This window comes from Lissotriton helveticus, chromosome 1_1 (genome assembly GCF_964261635.1).
Source record: "Lissotriton helveticus chromosome 1_1, aLisHel1.1, whole genome shotgun sequence".
Classification (NCBI taxonomy): domain Eukaryota; kingdom Metazoa; phylum Chordata; class Amphibia; order Caudata; family Salamandridae; genus Lissotriton; species Lissotriton helveticus.
The window spans coordinates 293,236,556-293,262,964 of NC_136057.1; the positions used below are offsets into that span (position 1 = coordinate 293,236,556).

Sequence of the window (26,409 nt, forward strand, 5' to 3'; positions counted from 1 at the left end):
TTCAAGTCGGGTGGGGGAGCAGGGGAGCCAGTAAGTGGGAGGGAATAGCTCTCGGCATTGCCGGGTGGGCGGGGGAGCAGCAGCCTGTGGTGTGAGAGACAAATGTTGGGGTGAGGAGGAGGGACGGGGGAGAGAGAGCGTTGCAGAGGAAGAGGCTGAAGGTGGGAGGGCGGGGGAGATAGTGAAAGGGTGAGAGAAGAGGCATTGCGCTGAGGGGGAGGGGGAGAGCATTCCTTTGAAGTGTGAAGCTCTCTGCATTGCTGTGGCGGGTCTGATGCGATAATGGAGGCGGCTCGGGGAGCAAACGGCAAGGACGGGCACATGCACTCGGCGTAATGAGGAGTTGAAGCACAGAATGGTGCCATATTGAAACTGGACAAGACTGAGTGCACAGAAGAGAAGCCCAGCAAGTATTCACAGCATGAAGCAGAGGTCGGTGGGAAAACATGAATTAGAAGTGAGGAACTGTGTGTTATAGATGAGAGAAATGTCTCTGTGCTGCCCTAGGGGCGTCCCCGTGCAGCGCCACACCTGTACAGAATCTGGCTTTTGAGCCCTGTATCGAGGGATGTACGACAACTTATAAATCAATTCTTATTGTACATTGAGTCATGGGCCATCCACAATTTAGGTATGAATGCACTGCTCTGGTTCATGCAACAAAATCAATGAGCAATCTTAGTGTCTTCGCTATAAATAAAATACACCATATGTATTTTCGGTAGCCTTCTGTCTGCACTTCAACTGTTGTACTATGGGGTGTCAAAAGACACAAAAATAAACAGTGGAGCAACCAATGTAAAATACTTTGAGATCACACATTTTACACTGACAACTCAGCGGTGTGCCCCTGTATGTGTTGTGGGGCATGTATTCATCGGCTTTATGATTGCATCTCCCACGGTTTAATAAAGCTGTCTTTGTTAGAGGCTGGACTGCACGGTCTTCTACATTTTATGTGTACACTGTTAAACACTCATCCGTTTGGGCTGGGCTATAATTAATTACGCCTTCTCTCCATTACCACTGGCCATTTATACAATCATTCAGAGTTCTATTAAGACTGTTCGCAACCACAAGATTTCGGAAAACAGCAAACATCTTGGATTGTAGCCCTGATAAGACAATCTTAAAGCACTGTCGGGAAAACCCATTTAAATTGGTATATCGAATTCACAAAGCGGGAGGCAGATTGCCCGATGAGAAATATCTTTTAACTATTTGAGACTAAGACCAGAGAAGAGGCCAACTTTATATGAAGCCATACTTTTGAGTCTGAAGAAGGTTGTGCATCAAGTAGGCAGAAAGCTAGACACTGCCACTGCAGGGCCTGTGGGTGCAGTTTATTGCCACCTCAATTTTACATTTCTAATTGCGTTCCAAGCCTTAAACTCCCCTTCATTACATATCTGTCATCCCAAAGGTAGACCCTACGTACCCCCAGGGCAGGGTACTGTGTCAGTAAAAGGTAGGACATGTAAATTTTTTGTTTTACAAGTCCTGGTAGTGACAACCACCCTAGTTGGTTTTCACTACTTTGAGGTGTGCTCCTCTTCTAGGATAATGTTGTGTATTCCTTAAATACCCTTTCTGCGAAAGACTGCGAGGAGCTCGCGAGATTTAATGATATTGGTTATTTTCTACTAGCGAGGTTAAGCCACGCCCCTCTTCTCCATTGGCTAGGGTCACCGTTCATGCAAAACGGTGGCCAGCCATTGGAGAAGAGGTCCTAGTGATGTTCTTCATTCTCTTTTAGCCCCGTCCTTTTCAGACGGGGCTACTTGAATTACTGCTGTCATAAAAGGTTTCTTATCTTCTTTATGGGTCCTGATGGCCTCATAAAGAAGATAAGGAACCTTTTACCCCAGCAGGAAGTCAAGGACGCGAACAGGGCTAAAAGAGAACTCGCGTCATGGGGAGTGCTTGAATTACTGCTTTTAGCAAGGCTTCAGTACAGAGCTCACGCACTGGTGCAGCACAGACACTAGCGGGGCAATGTCCGTGCAGGGCGAGGGCACGGCTGCGGTCAGAACACTGGCTGCCCGGGTACATTTCTGGGAGAGGCCACAGCTATCCCGAGGGCACGGACAGTATAGGGCAGCATAGGACGAGAAGAGCGGCGCGTCCTGGGGAGGGGAGAAATTCACCGAAGAAAGTCTGAGAGCCGTGATAAAATGAGCGTGTGGTTCGAAACAGACGAGTTTGTATCCAGTCTTGAGACAACACCTGACGAGTGTTATGAAACTCCGTGAGATGGCGCATAGAGCGCCCTCTGCGCACTGACTGTGGCTCACACCTGGCGGTCAGGGCAGCAGGGGTGGAGGGGGGCGGGCAGGAGCGCACCTGGACGGGGTACTGGTCCTTTCTGCACGTGTGTGCGTGTATGGTCTGTGTGCTCCTTATGCAGTGTACAGGTGTTTGCGAGTATGTGTGCCAGAGTGTATTTGCATTTGTGAGTCTATGAGCGCATATTGGAGTGTGCACGTGAGGGGGTGCGTGTAAGCGAATTTATCGGAGTGCATGTTTGATTTGTGTGTGTGCGCCTGGCCATGTTTTTGAATGTGTGTGATCTGTCTGTGCATCTTTGCTTCTGTGTGCGTCGCCATGTCTGTGTTTGCATACCTGTTTGGGTATGCACCTGTTTGTATCTCGGGGAGTGTATTTGCTTCTGTGTGCGCGTGCTTATTGCTGTTGCGCGTGTTTGTGACTGGGTGGCACGATCTAGGTGTGCTGTACTCTCTGCAGACACTTCACACCCGGCCCTCCGCCTGGCATCAAGCACTTAGTTTGCCAGACACACACGGCGGACCATGATAATGGACCAGATAGACAGCGCCTGGTTGCCAAACCTATGGTTTTAAAACCTGCGCAATGTTCTGTTGAAGGCAACTGATGCGTGGGGTATGGCGGCCTGGAAGCAGAGGCATTTTGGGGCATCTTGGGCAATATGAGCGGATTTGGCAGACGTGGGCTCAGAGAAGCAATAATGGCAGAACAGAGGTAGGTTATAGGGCACATGTGCAAGTCTGCGTGCGTAGAGGCTGGCCCGGCAGGAAAGAACCATGTACTGGATCTGTGTCCACCGGACAGGGAGGGGAATTACTTCACACCTCAGAGAGCACTGGGGCAGGTCGTGGGGTGCCTTGATGACCTGTTAACATATAATGTGTTCTGAGAACACAGGAACTTCTAGAAAATCGGTAGGCCCAGAACACACAGGCATGTCTGGTGAAATGGGGACAGGCCTTTGAGAACAGGGGAAGAAGGCCTGTGAGTTCACGGGGAGGTCTGGGAACCATAATACACCAAGCAGTACAGGGGAGGCCTGAATAATGGAGACCAGGTGCCACCTCAGGGGAGGCCTGGCAGCACGTGAGCCTGCCTGACCGCAGAAAGGGCACAGGTCCTATCCATTGTACTCACTCTCTACTCACTCTCTACTACTCACTCTACCACTCACTCTCTACTTATTCTCTACTACTCACGCTCTACTCACTCTACAAACCCTCTACTACTCACTCTACTACTCACTCTCTACTACTCACTCTACTACTCACTCTACTACACTCTAGTACTCTCTACTACTCACTCTCCTAATCTCTACTACTCACGCTCTACTACTCACGCTCTACTACTATCTACCTACTCACACTGAAAAAACATCGTGACCTTACTCCAACACTTTACTCTTTGCCTAAAGGCACTAGTGAAAAAACATTCAAAGTATCTGCTGAATTGGAATGGTCCTATTTTTGAAAAATCATGTTTTTCAAAAGAATTAGGATAAATAATACTAAAATGTTAGTCTCGTACCAAATAGCCACTGATGAGAGTGCTTCATAAATTGCCTTTCCATGCTACATAATTTAGCAAACGGTGCACATCATTGGGTTTTGTATTGCCACATATTTCCTCTCTCCCTTGTTTTATCCTGCCCCACAGATTTACCATTTCCCTGATTCTACCCTGCATCAGGCCCCCTTGCCTAAAAGGGCAGTCCTGATGGCTTCCTTTCTTCAACCTAAACCTCCCCTTCTCCTCTTAACTTATTATTACCTCTGCTATTTCTCTTCTTCCCCAGTGTAATGCTTTCTAAACTCCTTTTTTCACAAAAATCTCAACGATTAATTAAATTACTACCTAAAGTCGTATTGCATGTATCCTTGACTAATTCTGGTATAGGACAGTACCATGATAATGCTACTTTGATGTCACGTTATCATATGTCAAGTATAGTTTTCTGTTTGTCTTTAGTGTTTTTGCACTCTAACTGTCAACAGAAGTATTTTAAGTCACACAGAAAGAATATGCAGAAAAGGGCTTTAGATCAGCTTGAGCTATTGGCTGGTTTGGGTCAGCCTCCATTCACCATTGACTGGATTTCGGTCTTCCACATTTTGTACCAGCCCGTGGTATTTCATGATTGTGTACATTTTGACTTTTATGTTTTAAATTGGTGACTGGGCACAAAGACGTTCCTAGTGGCTTTTATGTTACTAGTGAATTTTGTGCCTCCATCACCCATTTGAAAATTAACAGCACCCCGATGTTCCCTTGCTGAGGATGTCGGACTACAATAATATTCTCGTACATGGCACATTACACCTTACTACACTGACCATTTAGCCATCACTGAATGCTCTCACCACACATCTGAAGGCAACTTGAGCCGTGATGTGGTTAACGTCTAAAGCGGAACCATCTGCTACTTTTATACTTTACTCCACCCCCACCTATTACTACAGCTGCTGTAACCTGCTATTGTGGGTGTTCAGGCTTGAAGAAACAGGGAAGTAAATGCCTATGAGGCTACTAACCGGCTTTGTCCAGAGAGGCCAACTTTGCTCCTGGTCTCCGGTGGTCGCCCACTGGCGCAGATGGCTAGGATTCTCCAAGCTGATTGGTAGATTTGCAAAACTTGCACCGTGCAAAATAATGTTGCTTTTGTGGTAACAGCACATGGGGAAGTCCCACCACAAACACTCATCTAGCCCACTGTTGGAGGGCAGGGACAGCCTTTAAGGAGCTGAAATGAGTTTTTAGATAGGGGTGGTGATGTTGGGCGTTAGCTGTCTCAGCGTGCTGGCACCCTGTGTCACAATGGCCAGAGGCCCTCCTGAGCCACTCTGTTTCCAAGCACAGGTACTCTAGTGCCCAACTGTGGCTGCTAGGCACACTGTTCAGTAAAAACAATTGCTATGGATGAAATTGTCTGAACCCAGAACCTTCCAGCTTCTGCTATTAGGCTCCACAGCTGGCACAGTTTCAATACCTGATCACAGTTGTGGTATTGATGCTAAATGGGAATTCAATGTTTTTTTTATTTATAGTGGTATCCCCTATGTTGGGCACTGAATAGCACTGTTCCAAGGTGGCAGTTGTTTTCGATTTGTTTTTGGGAAATCCGAGTGCAAGCACCAAGAAGTGAAGTGATGTCTGCTGCAGTATGCTCCTGATGTGTGCCTTCCCTGCTCCCACACTGCAGGATTAGATTGACGATCTGAAACATACAGTTATTGACAGTAATGGTCAATTTCAGAAGGAAAGGAGCAGAATCATATTATACTATACTGTTGGTATTTGTATATTATATATTGTACAATTGATCTTGTTTCATAGTGATTTCCATTTCAAGATTTCCAGCAGACTGGTGTCTGGAAACCTTTTACTATTGAACGTTTTGTGGTCGGTATTTAACACTGAATGGGGTGGCTAACTTTGTTTGAGGCTGTTGGATGGAGAATATAACACTTTTATTGCTTTCGTGTACTTAAGTTGTAGGAGAATAAAAGTTCTTCTGAAATGTTACTACCCAGTTATGTTATAACCAGTCATCTAAAGCAGTGCATTTGAATTAAACACTTTGGAAAATTTTAGGCAGGAAAAAGTTGAAAATTAATTTCCAAAGCTGGCCGTGTTTATAACTGAAGTGCCTTTTTACAGATTGAGTTTGTGTATATTTGGTATAGGGAAGTGGGGGGGGGGGGTGCAAGAATGAGGCCGTATTTTCTGAATTAATGAATGGTCCGTGATTAGGTACATAGACAATCGGATGGATGGTGGGTTATTAAAGTGCATGGATGAATGGATAAGGGAACATAATGTATAGGTAGTCTGGACCAGTTGACTTGCCAATGTGTGTTGTTTTTATCGTTTTTAGCCTCAGTACCGCTTTCTGCTCTGGTTGAGACACCACTTCATTCTAATGCTATGTCTCTTTTTGTCTTTTTTTGTCAATTCAGTCTCCTCCAGGAAAAGTAACAGATGCTGTGAAAGCTGCCATTGATGTAGGATATCGCCATATAGACGGTGCCTTCGTCTACGAAAATGAGAATGAAGTTGGGGAAGGAGTTCGTCAGAAAATCCAGGAGGGCGTTGTTAAACGAGAGGACCTGTTTATAGTCAGCAAGGTACTGTTTTAGGGGAGAAGCTTGTGCCCCTGCCAGGCAGACGTACTTCTTTACAAAAATCTAAATGTTTACAGTGTGGTTTATAGTGTGGTAGACATAAAGGAGGTTTTGCGGACAAAAGCACACTCAAAACTGATAGGAATCTTTCACACCTAGAATCATACGGTTGGTAGACAGGTGCAGAGAACTAATAGCTGCGGTTGTTAAACTGTTCTTTAGGGCAGTTCTTGGCACTGTTCACTTTGCTTGTGAGATAGCTTATCTTTCTATGGAAAAGAAACACTAGTATCCCTGACGGGTACAGGGTTCGTTCTAGTAGTGCATTTCCTCTTTGTGCTTTCAGTTAGTCTTATAATGAGTCTTTGTAAGTTGATTTGCTAGTTTGTTGTTGTATACTTCAGAATGTATTTAAGTGTCCATGCCACTGCTACAGTCAAAACATTTGACTAAGGAGATATGCCTGTTATTGTCTTTGAAATAAATGATTGCCAAAAATTGCTTTTTTAACCCTTGGACTACTCCTTGACCATACTGGTATGTTGTACCAAATTGGGCTTCTTTCCACCAAAGTTTATACATGTTCGCCATGGAGCACGGAAGAAGTTAGCTTGTAATCAAGATATCCACGTTAGATTAACCTTGCAGTAGCACCTTGAATTATGCTGTAGCGGAAATGTGTGTAAACTCCCCTCAATCAGTCAGTGCTCAAGTTTTTTCAAGTGTCTGAGTTGATTCTGCAGCTAAGTGTGGCAAACCATTAGAATCTAAATATTCCTTTAGATCAGGGGTACTCCTAGTACGGCCCGGCAAGCCTTCCTGGGCGGCCCGCAGACATTGCAGACACCTGTGTTTAAAAAATAAATAAATTAAATAGTGTTCGCAAATACAGCCGCAGCAGCGCGGACTCAGACTCTGCGCTGTGGGGGCCCGGGGGATTCCAGTGATTGTCAGAGGGGAGCTGCAGGGGCCTAAGAGGTGAAATTCAACAAAGCCTCATTAACATGTAAATGGTATTTTAAAGACCCATGAAGTACTTGGTGGGGCTGTGTGCGCGCGGCCGGGTAGGCTGTCTCAGCCCGGGCTGAGGGCTGACACACACACACACACACACACACACATAGGTGTGAGGACAGAGAGGGAGGGAGGGAGGGAGGGGGACACAGAGGGAGGGAGGGGGACACAGAGGGAGGAAGGGAGGGACAGAGGGAGGGAGAAGGGAGACACAGAGGGAGGGAGGGAAACAGACAGTGGGAGACCCGGAGGGAGACCCGGAGGGAGGTAGGGAGACCCGGAGGGAGGTAGGGAGACCCGGAGGGAGGGAGGGAGACACAGAAGGAGAGAGGGAGACACAGAGGGAGGGGGGGAGACACAGAGGGAGGGAGGGAAGCCGAGTGGAAGATAGGGAGGGAGACACCGAGGGAGACACGGAAGGAGGGAGGGAGACACAGAGGGACGGAGGGAGGGAGACACGGAGGGAGGGAGACACGGAGGGAGAGAGACACAGGGAGGGAGGGAGATACGGAGGGAGGGAGACACAGAAGGAGGAAGGGAAACAGAGTGGAAGACACGGAGGGAGACACACACGGAGGGAGGGAGACACGGAGGGAGGGAGACAAGAGGGAGGGAGGGAGGGTGAAACAGGGAGGGAGGGAGACACAGAGGGCAGGAGGGAGACACAGAGAGAGGGAGGACAGGAGGGAGACACAGAGGGAGGACAGGAGGGAGACACGGAGGGAGGGAGGGAGACACATAGGGAGGGAGGGAGACCGAGAGAGGGCAGGAGGGAGACACAGGGAGGGAGGGAGACACAGAGGGAGGGCAGGAGGGAGACACAGAGGGAGGGAGGGAAACAGAGTGGGAGACAGGAAGGGAAACAGAGTGGGAGACAGGAAGGGAGACAAGGAGGGAGACACAGAGGGAGGGAGGGAGGGAGACACAGAGGGAGGGAGGGAAACCGAGAAGAAGACAGGGAAGGAGACACCGAGGGAGGCAGGGAGGCACATAGGGAGGGAGGAAGACACGGAGGGAGGGAGAAGGGAGACACAGAGGGAGGGAGGAAGAAACAGAGGGAGGGAGACACGGAGGGAGACACAGAAGGAGGGAGGGAGGAAGACACGAGGGAGGGAAACAGAGTGGAAGACAGGGAGGGAGACACAGAAGGAGGGAGGGAGACACGGAGGGAGGGAGGGAGAGAGACACAGGCAGGGAGGGAGGGAGACACAGACTTGAGTCTATCCAACCCTGTGACTGGTCAGACCATCACATCGTCACATTCTTTATCAATGAAAAAATCAAACTCAACACGACTCAATCCTCCAGACCTAAAATATGGAAAAGAGACCTGAAAAAACTCAACCCAGAATCCCTACCCCCGAACAGCCGCAACCTACTGCTCCCTCCTACGGGCGCTACAGATGTCCAATCCTTGACTGATCACTATCTCAACGCCATGACCTCAATAATTAATGAGGCTGCCCCCATGCAGCTAAAAAGAGTCCCCGCTAAAATATCCAATCCGTGGTACGACGGGAGTCTCGATGAAGACAGACGAGCCATGCGAATGGCAGAGCGCACCTGGAGATCGGCTCCCTCTGCACTGCACCTGAAAACCCTGAAGAAAAAAAACGCCTACTTCAGGAAAATAAAGCGCTCAAAAGCAAACTTCTTCAGCCTCCAGCTTGACCAAGCAAAAAACCGACCAAGAAAACTGTTTGAGCTAATCAGAACACAAGCCAAGGAACAACCCCAACCTATCAGCTCCGTGGACAAAGCACCCTCCTGTGAAGACTTCGCCGCTTTCTTTACCCAAAAAACTGACAACATAAAGAGTGATCTCAGCACTGACGCAAGCCTCTACACCACATCCAACTGCATAACACCCACCGAACTAAAAAACAATGCTACATGGTCATCCTTTGACACCTACTCCGAAGAAGAAATAGGCAAACTACTCAGCACCTTGAAACCGTCCAATCACCTCACGGATCCCCTCCCTGCCAACGCGGTCAAAGACTTCACCCCATGGTTCCTTCAACTGTGGACTAAAATTATCAACAGCTCGCTCCAACAAGGATTCATCCCTGACTCCCTCAAAGGTGGACAAGTCACACCTTTACTAAAGAAACCTGCTGCCGACCCATCCGACCTAAACAACTACCGTCCCATTACCAATAATCCCACTCTCGCCAAACTATTGGAGAAATGCGCACAACTACAGCTGACTAAACACATTGATCAGTTTGATCTCCTCAACGCTCATCAATCAGGCTTCCGAGCAGGACACAGTACTGAAACTGCTATGACCCACATAATTGATGATGCTCTGCAAATGCTAGATCAAAATGATACCTGCCTCCTCATCCTTCTTGATCTCTCATCAGCATTCCACACTGCTAAACATGAGAACTTACTCGAACTTTTGAACACAAGAATGGGTCTATCTGGGACTGTTCTCAAGTGGTTCACATCCTTCTTACACAACAGGTCGCAGAAATTCAAGATGAACAACCTGATGTCCTCGCCAATACCTGTTTCGCTAGGTGTCCCCCACGGATCCTCCCTATCACCAACTTTGTTCAACCTAGTTATGGAACCCCTCACCACCTTGTTACAAGCATCCAATGTACTTTTCCACATGTACGCAGATGACACCCAATTATATCTTAAACTACAATCTCCCAATGACCTTTTACTCCTGAACTCAACGATCAGAAGCACCCAAGCCTGGCTTGCCAATAATCATCTCAAACTCAATGTTCTGAAAACAGAGTTCCTTTTGATCTCACCTCCCGCGAAGATCTCTACCACTCAAACGTGGCTTAAACAGCTAACTGCACTCAATGTCCTACCCACCATCGTGGACTCAGCAAAATCTCTAGGCATAACTCTCGACTCCAATCTCAACATGCAGCACCACATCAGCAAGGCTACTAAGGGTGCGAACTTCCAAATCAATACCCTGAGAAAACGTAAACCCTTCCTACCAGCCAAAGACTTCCAAACTGCAGTACAAGCACTAGTAATCCCGCGAATTGAATACGGCAGCACCGCCCTCTGCGGTCTCCCGTTAACCACTACTGCACCCCTAAGAGCCTCTCTAAACGCTGCAGCGAGACTCATCACTGGGTCAAAAAAACACTTGCACATCTCCCCTGACTTGAAATCCCTGAACTGGCTGCCTTTTGAAGCCAGAATACATCTGAAAATCGCCTGCATGACACATAAGGCTATACACTTGAGCTCTCCCTGATACCTCACTCAGAAGCTGTCAATCTCTTGCGGCTCTAGATGCACTAGAGGCACAAACAATCTGCTGCTAAAACCTCGAAGATTCAGGAAGGAAAAAACGTATAAGCGCTCTTTCTCAGGAATGGCACCCAGGATCTGGAACTCACTCCCTCCTGAAACAAGGCTCATCTCCTCAGTCACACTTTTTAAGAAAGAAGTAAAAGCTCTTCTCATGGCCAAATACACTTGAACTTTTAACTTGGATCTGTAAAGTATCTGCACCGATCTATATTACCCAGCGCGATCCCGATGACTATGTTTTCCTGTATTACTCTGCTAGATCCCTACGAATATGTGTTTTACCTGCTTTATTGTTTCACTTACCTGACTATTTACTTGCATTTATTGATTTACCTGTACTATTATGCTCCCTCACGTATTCACTCCCATGTTTGGTATTCCCTGCTTGTAAAGCGCTCTGATATCTGAAAAGATCTTGTTCGCGCTATATAAAACTTTCAAAATAAATAAACAGAGGGAGGGAGGGAGATACGGAGGGAGGGAGACACAGAAGGAGGAAGGGAGGGAGACACAGAGGGAGGGAGGGAAACAGAGTGGAAGACAGGGAGGGAGACACAGAAGGAGGGAGGGAGACACGGAGGGAGGGAGACACGGAGGGAGGGCGACACGGACGGAGGGAGGGAGAGAGACACAGAGGGAGGGAGACAGGGAGGGAGGGAGATACGGAGGGAGGGAGACACAGAAGGAGGAAGAGAGGGAGACACGGGGAGGGAGGGAAACAGAGTGGAAGACAGGGAGGGAGACACAGAAGGAGGGAGGGAGACACGGACGGAGGGAGGGAGGGAGAGAGACACAGAGGGAGGGAGACAGGGAGGGAGGGAGATACGGAGGGAGGGAGACACAGAAGGAGAGAGGGAGAGAGACACAGAGGGAGGGAGACAGGGAGGGAGGGAGATACGGAGGGAGGGAGACACAGAAGGAGGAAGGGAGGGAGACACAGACGGAGGGAGGGAGACACGGAGGGAGGGAGACAAGAGGGAGGGAGGGAGACACGGAGGGAGGGAGACAAGAGGGAGGGAGGGAGACACAGAGGGAGGGAGGGAGACACAGAGAGAGGGCAGGAGGGAGACACAGAGGGAGGGAGGGAGACACAGAGGGAGGGAGGGAGACACAGAGGGAGGGAGGGAGACACAGAGAGAGGAAGGGAAACAGAGTGGGAGACAGGGAGAGAGACCCGGAGGGAGGGAGGGAGGGAGACCCGGAGGGAGGGAGGGAGGGAGACCCGGAGGGAGGGAGGGAGGGAGGGAGATCTGGAGGGAGGGAGGGAGGGAGGGAGACCCGGAGGGAGGGAGGGAGACACAGAGGGAGGACAGGAGGGAGACAGGGAGGGAGGGAGGGAGGGAGAGAGACAGAGGGAGGGAGACACAGAGGGAGGGAGGGAGGGAGACACAGAGGGAGGGAGGGAGACACAGAGGGAGGGAGGGAAACAGAGTGGGAGACAGGGAGGGAGACACAGGGAGGGAGGGGGACAGAGAGGTAGGGAGGGAGACACAGAGGGAGAGTGGGAAACAGGGAGGGAGACACAGAGGGAGGGAGAGACAGAAGGAGGGAGGGAGAGACAGAAGGAGGGAGGGAGGGAGAGACAGAAGGAGGGAGGGAGGACAGAAGGAGGGAGGGAGGGAGGGAGACACAGAGGGGGAGAGTGGGAGACAGGGAGGGAGAGAAGGAGGGAGAGAAAGAAAGATGTTTGTATGCTGAGTCTGGTGGCTCAGTGGACGAAGGTGTCTGCTGAAGGGACCTGTGTTCAACCTCATGGTCACAATTTTTGTTTGCTTTAGCCCCGCCCCCTCCCCCTCTGACCCCGCCCCCACCGGTGCAGCCCTCAGCCCAAAACCACACTGTAAATTTGGCCCCCGAGAGAAAGTTTGTGAGTACCCATGCTTTAGATGTTCTCAATGCAGGGATGTTTCCGCTTTTACAGTGTTCTTCGAGAAGTGTTCATTCGACTTTGATTGTAGACCAGGTATCTCCAACCAGTTGCTCCCAGACACTTTCTGAGTTATGTCGCAGTCTCACATTTTTCTTTAACCTTAAGAGAAAGCTGTGTTTACTTTGCATTATTATCATCAGCCTCTAGATATCAGAGCCTGATAACGAGCAGTGTTCAGTCCGATGTATGGTCCAGGCTGGGTCACAGAGCTGAAGCACTGAAGGACTGTAGAATTTGACTCTTAACACCTTAACCGCGTCGGTTTTTCCACCGCGGTGCGGGCGTTCTAAAGGGTGGGCGGGGCTGCGTCGGCTGTTGGCCGACTGCATCACTGGGGAGCACGGAAGGGGTTAAATAAAAGTCTTTGTCAACTCTATATTGAAGCGTGAGAACAAAATGTTTCTGAATGTTTTTACATAGGAAAAAAATCAAAATGAAAAGTTACCGTAATGGTTAACTGTTCATTTTAATTTTCTCTCATTTCAAAGTGTTGCATTTACAAGCAGCGGCCAGTAGACACTGTGCTATATTTATACCTGGACAAATAGTCATTTTTGCTCAAATTAGAGAAATTTAAAGTGAAGAAAATGTTTTCTATAAAAAATAAGTATTAATGTCTTTCTCCACTTTCAAATAAGCCAAACGCCTCCTAAAGTTTTATGAAGCATGTTCAATTAAAATTCGGCGAGAATTATGGTAACACCAACGACCTTCAAGATCGCTCAGCTTCACCATGCTGTCACATTAGTTGCTTGTTTATTGATCTGTTTACTTGGTAGTCATTGCCTTAATTCAGATATGTTCTCCATAAGTGATGCTTGTCTCTTATCAATTGTGGGTTGTAAGATCCTCACTAAATCAGAAGTACTTCTTGAGTGTTTTGATGCCATTTCCCCAGCTTTCCAACACAAGCACCCTCAACACTTTTTTCCCCTTATACAGTTCTTAAAGGTTTCCCAAACAAAGCATACTCCTTCTCTGTACATTGTAGTTCAAAGAAACTCACAATATGTTCTTGAAGGTGATACTTAGAAAATAGATCTTTGAGTCCACAACATTATAATGGCTTGTAAATATCAATGGGTTGATCACTCTTAATTTACAAGTTTCAGTGAAACGTAATGGGAAACAATCTAAAGGTATTCCATATCCTTGTGTTCAGTATCCCCACCATTAGGAATAATGATACCTGGAAATACCCAAAGTACAGGTGAATGATGGGAATTCTTTTCACCCCTTATTTCTGGACGAGCAACAGGAGTTCACTTTGAAGAATGCCAGGGATAACCACGTGTCACAATCTTGCAGTGAGAAATGAGTCTCCTAAAAAAGTGTCATCTTGATTTGAGTTCTCATCTGTAAGGTTGTGACCATGTGCTTCTTTTAATTCCTACTTGTACTCCTCACATTCCCAGTAATACTTAACTCAACCCCCTTGTGGACAAACTGGGCTCCTAAGTCCCAGAACAGCTTATCACCCGCACACTATTCAGCATTGGTCCCAGACTGTGCATCAGCATGGCGTTGGCCAATATGCCCCTCTCGCTCCCCCGTCCCTCCAAAGAGTCAAGTCATCAACTCTGCCTCTTCATAGCCACCTTTTGAGTTGCAGGACGAGGCACAGCCTTATTCATCTGCAATGTTTATGTGCATGGTGCTGCAGTTTTGTGGGGGCTAGGGACCTCCAAAATATTCACAGCTTTTTCCTAGAGACCAATGCCAGTCAATTCAGTTATCGGTCCTAGGTATGGACATGCAGCAGCTTTTATTGTCTCCTATAGCCAAGATAAATGAATTCAGATCAGCCTGTGATACAGGAAGCCGTGTAGTCTTGGAGCCTTTCCTGGTGGCTAAGGTACTCTCATTTTATATTCCAATGTTAATGTGTATTATGCAGGATCCAATGACGTAGAAGGAGAGTCTATTCTCCTTGTAATACTAGTTCGCAAGCCTGGGTATTTTCATACAAATTCTACCTCCATTCTCCCTGGTACAAGCGATTAGAATATAAGCAAAGTGTTAGTGTAATCTTTCTTTAATCACTAGCATGTCAAAACAAAGCGAGGCCTCTTCCTCTAATATGCATTTTGTATTTGTGAAGGACATTTTCTATTTAAAGTGCATCTTTTTGAGGTGGTGTTCTATGGGAACGGTGTCCTTTCTATTTAAAAAAATAAAAAAATCTATTTAAAAAATAAATGTTTTGCACAGCAATGCTGCTGCACATGCTTTTAACACCCTTTTGAGTTTTCTAGTATGTTTTAAATGCGTTGCTTTCTTTTTTGTCGAAAGGGTAACTGGCAAGAAATGTTGCGTCTACATACCATTGTACAGTTGGATGGATTTATTTCTCTGAAAATGTATTCCAGGATCCTACACAAATATATTGATTTAAAAAATGCATTGACTTAATATTAATTGTTGAATTTGATGGCACACAAGTGTTAAGTTACTTTTTTCTTACATTTAAATGTAACTGTTAATGTAAAATGTATACCTTTTTTATGATGCAATGTTCCAATTCTAGCAAGGCCACACAGGTGAGGATTTGGGATTATTTTCCTTTATTGCTACTATAGCAGTTCAAAGAAGGATCATTAAAAAAAAAACACAGAAAACACTGCAGTTCATTGGAAACTGAAGTCTTCTAAAGAAGTTGCTACTTATTTCACAACTTCCTGCATCAACCCTGTGATGGAGGGAGACAATAAAGGTAGTTCAGTACTCTGCCTTTGGCAACAAAAGACATGCCCACTTCAGCCAATCTGATTCCGCTTTGACTCCAAAATGAAACATGCAGCTGGCCCACTGAATACACACCAAATAGTAATGCGTTTCAATTACCGTCCACTTGTGTTAGAATTGAACTGTGATGGATAACGCAACTAACTTCTCTTGTAGCTGTGGTGCACGTTTCATGAGAGGTCGATGGTAAAAGCTGGATGTCAGAAAACCCTGGATGCGCTGAAGCTGGACTATCTTGATATGTACCTGATGCACTGGCCGATGGGGTTCAAAGTGAGTACTTTATTTCAATATTACTGTTAAAAGTGGATTATGACAGTTGAAATAGGCTTACTGTTTCAGCATTAGTCCTGTCCTATTTACACATCATTGGTGCTCCATCTTCGGTGAAGCCAATCCGTTGCCTGCAGAACGATTGCAAGGGAGTTTGTACCAATATTATGGCTAGATGGTAAGCCAAGATCAGGCTTCGCAATTATGTTCAAACCAGCGACAGCAGGTACCTTGTGACTAGAATGGCCAGTTAGGGCATGCCAGGGTCGTATCCTGCTCTGAAAGCAGTCCCTTCGCCTCCAGCCCTCAAGAAAAATTCCAGAGGGGACCAGTGGTCCAGCACTGATGTACACTGAGCACTGATGTACACCCTGTGTTAAAAAAAAAAAAACATTTTGAAATATCTTTATTTTCCTTTGGCAGGCTGGTGACCAACTGTTCCCCAGTGATGAAAATGGTAATGCAATTCCGAGCAACGCTAGTATTCTGGAGACTTGGGAGGTAAGTGTCAAGGCTTCCAGGTGCAGCCCAGGCTGCACAGTCTGTGAAGAATAAGTGGTGGAAGCATGTATTGATCTGTGCCTTGTTGAGATTATTTTGCTATGTTTTGTCTCCACTGTTTAGTTTTGTGTGAACTGAATTAGTTGTCTACGCAGATTTTGACCTCTACTATGTTTGGTGATTTCTGCCGCTTAATACGTTTGCTCAACATAGTATGCTGTATTCGGAGCCTGTGCTGAAAACAAATCTAAAAATGTATATTTTTGATTTTGCTTGTTTGAAAAAGTAAGCACGCTTGAATTTCTAGAATTTGTTCAGATTATCTTCAACAGTGTGCGATTGTGTTATTTTCTTGTGGGTCTGGGGTACAGGATTCTAAGTCTTTTCTTGTGCCCTGCAAGATTGTATATCTTCTATTCTACAGAATGTCTTATGGGCTGGGAAGAATTGTAGCAATTTGTGAATTCTTTCTGCTATATAAAGTTGTGCATCTTTTGTGCTGCACTGGATAGTGTGATTGTGTGCTCTGTTGGCCTTTGTTATTGGGACTATCTAGCGGACTGTGTGGAGAAGTAGATATTTTGAGCTTAATGGGTCTTTTGTACTGGGTGTATTCTTCTAGCACAGTAGAGTTGAGGATCCTCCTATGTGTTGTGTTTGAGATTGTGGCATTTCTGCCTGTGTGGTCACAAGGCCTCTTTTAAATTTGGATTGTGGGCACTCACAAGTTCTCTTACCTCTTGAAGGCCATGGAAGAGTTGATGGATGCAGGTATGGTGAAGGGCATTGGAGTTTCCAATTTCAACCACCTTCAAATAGAATCCATCTTGAACAAGCCAGGACTAAAATACAAGCCGGCAACCAATCAGGTAAACTTTTTTCAGTGATTTTGTTTATTTTTTTGTGGGAAGTCGTTTTTAATAACATTTTCAATTCGAGCAAATACAGCTCCACCTTACTAGCAATGTTTTGATCCAGCTGCAAATCCCAGCATTATTGACAGCGTACTTTCCCAGACATTGAGTTAAGTCCCCCACAGCCCCCTCCCCTGGTCACCTCCTTCTTCCCCGTCTCAACTATTCAGACCTTCTCAAGCAATCACTTCAGGCACAGGTTCCAGGACCCTCTCTAGCAAACTCCCCGCACATGTAGTATCTTCGGATGCGCTTTATATGCTTATCAGCCGGTGCCCATTCCTTCAGATCTGCCCTCCAAGCCTTCACCGCCTTGATCTCCTTCCAATTAATATGGATGTCCCTTCTGGCAACCACTGTTCCCAGCGCCAGCATTAGCATTTTACAGCTTTCTTTTCTGGACACCACTCTAAGCAGGCACAATTGTATAGATCCACCTGTATCACTGTGTATGAAAGTGCCTCCAACACTTTCCCTCAGTAAATCCTATTCAGCTTAGTTCAGTATTTCCTGTGCAGCTACTGAACCTGTATTGTTTTTAATCTGGCACTGTAGGAAACTTGCCGAGCCTGCTCACAGGCCCTCTTCCACTTTAAGGCCGCGATCCTCTCAGGGCAATTCCCACTCCAACGTTCCCTTGCTACATCTGTGGAGCCCCCTCTATCCTGTACAAATGCCATCTGCAGGTCCGTTTATCAATCTACGGCAGCCTGCCAGGTCACACAGGAACGTAATGCCTATGGTGTCCCAAACCTCTTCAATTATGCCACCTCTCTCAAATATGCACCATGCCACATGGGGGCGGTCTGCTGCATCTGTCTGGACCACCACCCAGTGTGTTGTTGGGTCGTTCTCCATCCTATAAGTATCAGTTGAGTTACTTCAGGTATTGAGATGTTATGTTATATGGGGTTTTATAGCGCGCTCAATTAGTACTGGAGTATCCTGGCGCAAAGGGATGGGAATATAGCATTGCTGTGATTCAGGGGAAACCCAATGTTTGATCTGACCTGGCTTTTAAATTGCAACTTGAACCACCTGTGAACCTGGATACCCAAGTAATGCAAGTTAAGACTGTGCATGGGGATTGTCCACACAGCCCCATGCGGGAGCCAATAGTACCAACATCCGATTTAGCAGAGATTCATCTTTAGTCCGGAAGCATCCACAATAAGACTCAGAATCTGGAGGCATCGCGGGCTGCTGGTGGCGGGGCTCGCCAGATATAGGATGTCGTACGCATAAAGCCCTATGTGATCCTCGTGCCCCAGCATCCATATCCCCCCGTAAGCATTGCAAAATATGTCTTGCAAGGGGTTCAGTGGCCATCGCGAAAAGGAGGGGGGACGGGTTAGCCCTGATGCGTGCCACGCCGTATAGGGAACTCGTCCCAAACTGTTCCATTAACTTATACAACTGGCTGTCTGGTTAGAGTAAAGAACTTTCACAAGGCCACAGAATCGGGGTCTGAATCATACCCTCAACAAGACAGCCGCCAGATCTCCAGTCCACTGTTTTGAAAACATTTTCAAAGTCAATCACTATGAAAGTCAATCAGTTCAGTTAGTTTTTATTTCGACAATTAAAAATCATCATAAAAATACATAATAACCATACATTGTAACACTACATTTACCCCTAAAATATCATTAAACTACATTTCTGAACTTTACAATGATGTTTAAAAACAATTGGATAAAATTAAGCACCAGCAGCGGGACAAAAAATCAGAAATATAGGTTGACCTAAGTTCCAAATCAGTTAGATCAATTTCTTTTGTTTCTCAGTCTAACCGCTACTTTATAAAAAATTGAGATGGCACACAAGGTATACATATCATTTGCTTTCTGTAGGAATAGCAGGGCTGCTTTCGCGTGACGTAGTTTCTGTTTTCTAAGGATGTGGACCAGGAATCGGCGCCTAGGCAATTGATAAAATGAACATAAAAGTACAAAATGAAGGGTGTCCTGCGGAGACCTATTGTCGCAGCCGCAGGCACCCTTCTGCTCAATCGTTGTAGTAAAACCAGAAAGATAGGCTAAAATATTAGGTAAAAGATTGAGCCTAAAACGACACATTAAAAATATCGCATGTTGGTTATGCATCAGGAACAAATACGGTTCCATGCCCACCCCATTGGCTACTAGACCATATGCAATTACTGACGTCTTGACCTTTGCCGCATTTGCTCTGGTTGTTTCAAACTTATCTAAAAGCAATTTCTTTATAGTAAATTTACAATTGTTAGTAATTTGCGACGGGTCGTAAAACACATGAGACTGGTCAATATTTATCAGAGTATTTTTAACATATCTTAACCAGGGAATTTGCATCGCATTGTCCCTTTGCAGACAGTCTTTGGTAATTTCCCTGCTCAGTTCAGCCTCTGGGTTAGTCCATATTCTGATCCATGCCGTGATTGGCCTAATCTTCACTTGAACCGAGATGTATTGGATCCCCAGTTCTGCATGGGCAATATCGGCGGCAGTGGAAGGTGGGGTTTTAAGAATTCTACGGAGAAACTTGTCTTCTTCGATTTGCAGCTTTTTCACGTCCCTGAATCCCCACACCTCTGCACCATATAGTGCCTTTGGCATTGTAACTGATCTGTACAGGGTCATTATTTGTTCAGGGCACCAACGACCCAGTCTATGCGCAAAGCTTAGGATTGCCCCATTAGAAGACAGCAGTTTAGAGCAATGTTCCTCCACCAATGGTTTAAAATGCATATCGCCATCCAGCAATAGGCCCAGGTAGGGAAAGGTATTAACTATTTCCAACGTGTGTGTCCCTATTTTAAACACAGGCTTCTTAGCTGGTTTCTTGCCGGCCACCATAACAAATGATTTTTTTTAATTTACCGACAGGTCCAAATCAGCCATAAACTTCACGAACCCATTCACCAGATGTTGTAGGCTGTTCGATGTACGGGCCAGGAGGACCGCGTCGTCCGCATATAACAGTACTGGGATCTGACGCGATCCTACTCTCGGGCAATCCAGGGCAAGAGAAGTGGGGTTGCTTTCCAGACCATTGATATATAATGAAAAGAGAAAAGGCGCAAGGATGCATCCTTGCCTTACGCCTCTTGAACAGGGGAAAGGCTCAGTTCGCCCCCCTCTGTACTGAAACGCACCCTAGCCGTGGTGTTCCAATCGAGCTCTTTTAAGATGTTTATGAGCTCCACCTCCATTCCCATATTATACATTATGGCCCATAGTTTACTTCTGTTAACATTGTCAAAAGCGGCAGCCAAGTCCATGAACCCCATAAAAACGGTACCACTACTAGCTTTAGTGCATTTGGCCGTTAATAGATACAAGTTCAAACACTGATCACTAGTAGATCTGCCCATTCTGAAGCCGTACTGGGTATCCGCTATGGTGTGGTGTTCCTCCGTCCAGTCCATTAGTCGATTCAAAATCACCCGCCCTAGTATTTTCGCAGAGACATCAAATAAAGAAATCGGCCTATAACATTTAGGATCTTCTCTGCTCCCTTTCTTGAAAATGGGTACAATCAGTGCGGTGGACCAAGAACGCGGTAGGCCAGACCTAATGGCTGCATTAAGGACCATTGTTAAAATTGGTGCCCAGAGATCTATATTACTTCTATAAAGGTCTGGGGGTGTTCCATCAGGTCTTGGTGCTTTGTTGGGGCTAAGACCTTGGATCGCCGTTTTTAACTCTTCCACGGTGAAAGTTACTTCTACACTCCTGTCACCCTCCCATTCTCCCTCCTGCACACCCGCGTTAATGTTATTGCACAGGCCCTCAAAGTGCGTAACCCAATGGTCTGGGAGGATAGTAGACGTAATGGTTGGTACTGTATTGTCCTGGAAACATGGTCTATTCACAATTCTCCAGAATTCCGAGTAATCCCTGTTTTCACCTGCCTCTCTTAAATCCGCCCAGACTTGTGCCTGCAGTGCTGACTTCCTTTCCCTAACACTAGACTTGTAGATTTGCCTATAGTTAGCTACTAGTACAGTGTTCCCTGGTGTGCATTTGAGGGCTTTTTTTAAATTCCTCAATGCTTTAGAACAAGTGGTGTCAAACCAACGTGGGTGATTCCTTGGAGTCTTGGCAGAATCTTTCGCTTCCAGTAGGTTATCTGCTAGTTTTGTTAGAGATTCAAACGCTGCTACTACCTCTGGGCCTTCTATTTGGGGGTTTAGACACTCTTCTACATATTTCCCCCCTTTTTGGATTAGGGCTTTGTAAAATTCCTGTGGGTTTATTTTTATCCATTTAAGTCGCCTCCCCTGGTCTACAGGCTGCAGCCTACCCTCCCTTATTTTGATCTTTCTCCTAAAACTAATGTACCTTAATTCTAACACCAGTGGGTTGTGGTCGCTAAAGGGGCTCCACTTTGTTATAACCTTTGTAATTCGGGGTGTCGCAAAAGCTGATATAAGTATATAATCGATTGTTGATGAATAACCTCTGCCCTTGAATGTGGGGACATGCGTACCACCTCTCGCCTGTGCTACCATATCCATAGTGTGGACTAGTGAGTAAGTATCTATTAGTGTAGATAGTATTGTACCTTCCTTGGTGTGCTCAAAATGCGGCCCCTTTTTTAATGGGCAAGCATCCCAATCTGTTAGTGTAGTGGGAAGGTTTGGACAAAGGTGGGAGTTAAAATCACCCATCAATAGTATAATTGGGCTCCCCCCCTTTTTTCTCTGTTCGACCTCTTCCGTTAATCTATCATTTAGCTCTAGTACAGCAGCATTCTCCCCTTGTAAGGGCCCTGGATTATAGATATTAAAAAGTTCTAATTTCTGTCCTCTGCTTTGGAGTGTTACTGCCTGTAGGGTGTAGGACGTCCATAATGGCACTGACCATTTCCCTTCTATGGTTAGGTCAACATAGATAGATAAACCTCCTCTCGCTCTCCCTGCTCTACTTTCCTGTGCTGGGACTGCAAAGCACTTATAACCCTCTATCTGATACAATGCCGGGTTCAATGCCCATGTCTCTTGAAAGGCAAGTATCTGATAGCCACCCAGTTCCTTCCTCCAATCTGGATTTTCAAATTTGGCGGCTAGCCCTGCTACGTTCCAGGATATAATATTTATCTTTCCTTCCTGGTCTTCTTCTTCAATAGGATCCTGATGCAGTGGCCTAACCTCCATCACTTGCCTATTCCCTTCCCTATTTTTTCCTCTATCCGTGGGAGGGGAGCAATCTATCTCCATAGGTGGGGAGCCATTTATCTCCATAGGTGGGGAGCAATCTATCTCAATAGGTTTGGAGGAATCTATAGCTTGCTTTCCTTGTCCCTTACTTTGCCCCTTACTTTGCTCCTTCGCTGCCAGCTCAATAGTCAGGGTCCTGCTCCTCTTGGCCAGTTCAATCCTGGTTGGTAGCGCTAGTCATTCGTTGTTATCTAGAGTCTGTAAAGGACTAAATCTATTGGTCCACTGAGGGGGTAGCTGGTGTGGGTAATACTGGGTAGTAAAATCATTATGCCTTACCCACTGATCATCCACAATTCTTCCTCTGGTGCCCTGTTTGGGATTTGGGGGGTACACATCAAGTTTTCTAGGATAAAAATAGCCCAATGGCATTGTCCTAATTGTACTTGTGGAGTTTCTATTTTGGTTGTCTAGTATATATTGAACTAGATTTGGGTTTTTAAAGTTTGCAATAATGCAGTTACCTTCTCTATCTTTTCTTCTCCTTCCCACCCAGTTTACCCTTCTTACATGTAGGATTTCCCCCTGTTCATCCCCCTGCAACGGTCTGTGGATGTTTAACCAGTTGACAATCTTGCCTTTAAGTTCCATCTGCGATTCTCTCTGCCCTATTCTAAGTTCGGGGACCCCCGTGAATATGACTGCAAAGGGACTAGCTTCTGGCGGGAGGTTTACATATGGAAAGTGAGCTTGGTGTCTGTCATAATGCTCAAAACCTAATTGCGGATCCAGCTGCTTAGGGATAGCAGATAATCCTGGGTTCGGGCGTCCAGCGTCTCCCTGTCCTGGTCCTTTAGCATTGTACCTAATTCCCTGTGGTTTCATACTGCCTTCCTGACCCCTGTTAACTGGTGGCGTTGGCTCGGCATGCACCTGAACGATGCTACAGTGTTCATTGCTCACACAATTGTTGTTGGATTGACGAGTTAGTTGGGGTGGAGCAGAGATTACAGCATTCACATTCCCTTGTTGGTTAGCAGTTTGTGCCTCCTTGATCTTACCCTGCTTCAGGATTTCATGTGCTATTTTGTCCAGTCTACTGGTCAGTGGTTTAATTTGGCTTATAGTAAAAGATTCTAGATGCTTTTGGAGATCTAAGATTATCTCATTCACCCATCCCGGAGGGATACAGCGGCCACTCGTTTCTGTTGTATCAAGCTCTTCCCCCCCCTAGCTCCTAGTTTTCCACTCCTTGCGGATTTCTTCAGGTTTTGTATTTGTGGGTTTTTCCGCCCCCCTTTTTTGCTCCTTTTGTTAGTTCTTACAGTTTCCCCTGCCGTCATCCGTGGTTCATCCTCTATCACTATCTGGGCACATGGGACGTCATTGATGGAATCATTCTGTGTATCATTAATAGACGGCAAACTACCATTTCCATCCCCAGTCAGCATGGGCGAGAGCGGCACAGTGGTTAATGTCAAAGACATACGCCTTTCTGTGCGTTCTATCTCACCCGCCACCTTCTGTAGCATTAGATCTATTGCAGTTGGGGTATTTTTGTGGAGTGCCGTGATACTACTCTCTGCCCCTGGCTTTTTTGATCTCTGCGGTGTATCTGGTTTGCTCTTGGTAGAACGGGTTTTAGGTTTTGTAGCCATGATGTTTTATACGGTTTTTAACTAATCGTTCCTCTTTTATCCCAGTGGGCTTAGTAGATTTTCGTGTAGCACTGTTCACCACCCGTATGGGCTTTTAATAGGCACAGATGTATGTCATCCACTTTTTAGTGTCCCCAGTGTGTTAGTGCCAAAATAATCGTACCTTATCGTGTATCTGGTTTGCTCTTGGTAGAACGGGTTTTAGGTTTTGTAGCCATGATGTTTTATACGGTTTTTAACTAATCGTTCCTCTTTTATCCCAGTGGGCTTAGTAGATTTTCGTGTAGCACTGTTCACCACACGTATGGGCTTTTAATAGGCACAGATGTATGTCATCCACTTTTTAGTGTCCCCAGTGTGTTAGTGGCCAAAGTAATCGTACCTTATCGTGCTGCCAAGATTGGTGGCCCGTCCCGTCCCTGGTCGTCCCCGGACGGCCACAGACGGCCCGCCTTCTGCCCGGGCTCAGCCCGGCGTCGCCCGCGCGTGTCCCGCGACACGGAGGGAGCGTCCTGTTTTTGTAGCGCCTCCGGGTGCGCAGCGTCAGGCAGCAGGAAGTGGGCGCAAGGCTCCCTGGGAGCTGTAGACTCCAGCCGCGAGATGGAGCTTTGCGGCGAGACCACAGCGTTTGGGACCCAGGAGTCACGAGCGCCTGTCAGCAGGTAGGAGTCCTTACTTCAAATGCCAGTGATAGCCCCCCGCTCCACCGAGGGAGCGTCCTGTTTTTGTAGCGCCTCCGGGCGCGCAGCGTCAGGCAGCAGGAAGTGGGCGCAAGGCTCCCTGGGAGCTGTAGTCTCCAGCCGCGGGCCGCGAGATGGGGCTTTGCGGCGCGGCAAGACCACAGCGTTTGGGACCCAGGAGTCACGAGCGCCTGTCAGCAGGTAGGAGTCCTTACTTCAAATGCCAGTGATAGCCCCCAATCAATAACGATGCCAAAGGAGGGCACAAGAGGTGAAGTCATCTCCGGCAATGCTGTGTGCTACTACAGGGCATAAAACCACACTTGTCTGGATGTATTGAGGACCACAGGACCCTACGCAAACGAGAGGCAAGAACAGTTGCAAAAATCTTTACTTCAGTTTTATAAGAGAGATGGGGTGACAGTCAGCAGAAGAGGCCAATGGAAAAAGTGTTTTAGGTAACCGGTGGAATGGGTCAGACCCCACAAAGTACATACAACAGATCACCTGACAGCTGTGCTGTCTAGGCTAGACCTAAAAAGACATAAACACAACACCAGCTAAAAGAACATATTCTTGAACTATCAACGCAGTGAACTTCCCACCTCCCAACTGCACCCTCCCACCCAAGAAGCATCTGTCACCCCACAACAATTAACACAACTCAAACTCGTGTCTTGGATAGGTGTGGAGTGGTGGACCCCTCCAGTTTGTAGGATCGATGCAACGTAGTACCAGAGTCCCCACACGCAATCATGAAACTAAAAAATAAACTCAAGGAATGATTGTATACTAATATCCAAAGCCAGGCCAGCCATATCGCATTCAAATAGACTAGGCGGGTCTGACTCATCCGCTCCTCCAGGTGGGTCAGTGTCTGGGAGTGTTCCTTGTTATTCAAGGGTGAATCTGATCTGTGTAGTGGCCGTGGAGCTTAGGACCCCGAACTCAAGAAGGGCGACACATGGTGGTAAGTCTATTAGCTCGGGATCGGGTGCAGACGCTCTTAAAGGGCCAGACCGGTTGCGGATTGTTTGCTGAGGCCTGAACATTGGGTGAGGGTAAAGAGCGACATGGACGATTCAGCTGTTTTTCTTCTGTGAGCCATTCCCAGGCGGGCTCTGGGGTCTCGGAAAGAATAGGATTTGCCCTCATAGATTACTTTAAGTCATGCTGGGAGCAAAGGCATGTAGGGCAGCTGAATAGCTCAGAGTTTCTATTTGACAGCTTCGTATAAACACCTTTTGGTCTGGACTTCACGGGTGTAGTCCAGAAAAATCAATATGTTAGAGTTTTGATACAGAAGATCGGAGTGTGCTCTAGCCTCTCCTAGGATAGTCTTTTTCCTTGAAATGAAAAGACTTTTCGATCATTGATCTACGTTGCCCCCTGGAGGAGGTTTGGGGCAAGCGCGATATGCACGTTCCAATGCAAACCTAGGAGAATGTTTGTCTTGTGGATCTAGGATTTGAGCCATTCCTCAAGGAAATCAATAGGTTGAGTAACCTCTGCATCCTCCGGAAACCCAACAAAACTCAAGTTGTTGCGCCTAGAACTATTTTCAGCACCTGAAGGTCACTTATATGAGTGAGAAGTGAGCCACATTGTTTTTTAGATCTGGCACATCGTTTTCCTTTGTCGAAATGCGTCCCTCTGCTTCTGTAAGGCGGCCTTCAACGTTACGGAGATCCTGACCGAGAAGCGCCACATCCACCCGCAACTCCCCTATCTGCGTCAACCACCGCTTCTGAGGAATGTATAGCTTGAAGTATCATGTCTGGACTGTCTGGAGATGTGAGGGCCCTATCAGGCCCATTCCCCCAATGTCGGTCCAGCAGGAATGGTGA

General features: G+C 46.7%; 1 protein-coding gene across 2 annotated transcripts in view; it reads left to right on the plus strand.

Annotated features, from left to right (window-relative positions):
• Positions 1–26,409, plus strand: part of LOC144797898 (aldo-keto reductase family 1 member B1-like) — a 225,294-nt gene that overhangs the window by 154,250 nt on the left and 44,635 nt on the right. For both annotated transcript variants that reach the window (XM_078668792.1, XM_078668736.1), the window contains exons 2-5: positions 6,243–6,410; positions 15,550–15,666; positions 16,090–16,167; positions 16,914–17,036. In XM_078668792.1, the coding sequence (XP_078524918.1) occupies positions 6,243–6,410; positions 15,550–15,666; positions 16,090–16,167; positions 16,914–17,036 (486 nt within the window). The remainder of the gene's footprint in view (positions 1–6,242; positions 6,411–15,549; positions 15,667–16,089; positions 16,168–16,913; positions 17,037–26,409) is intronic.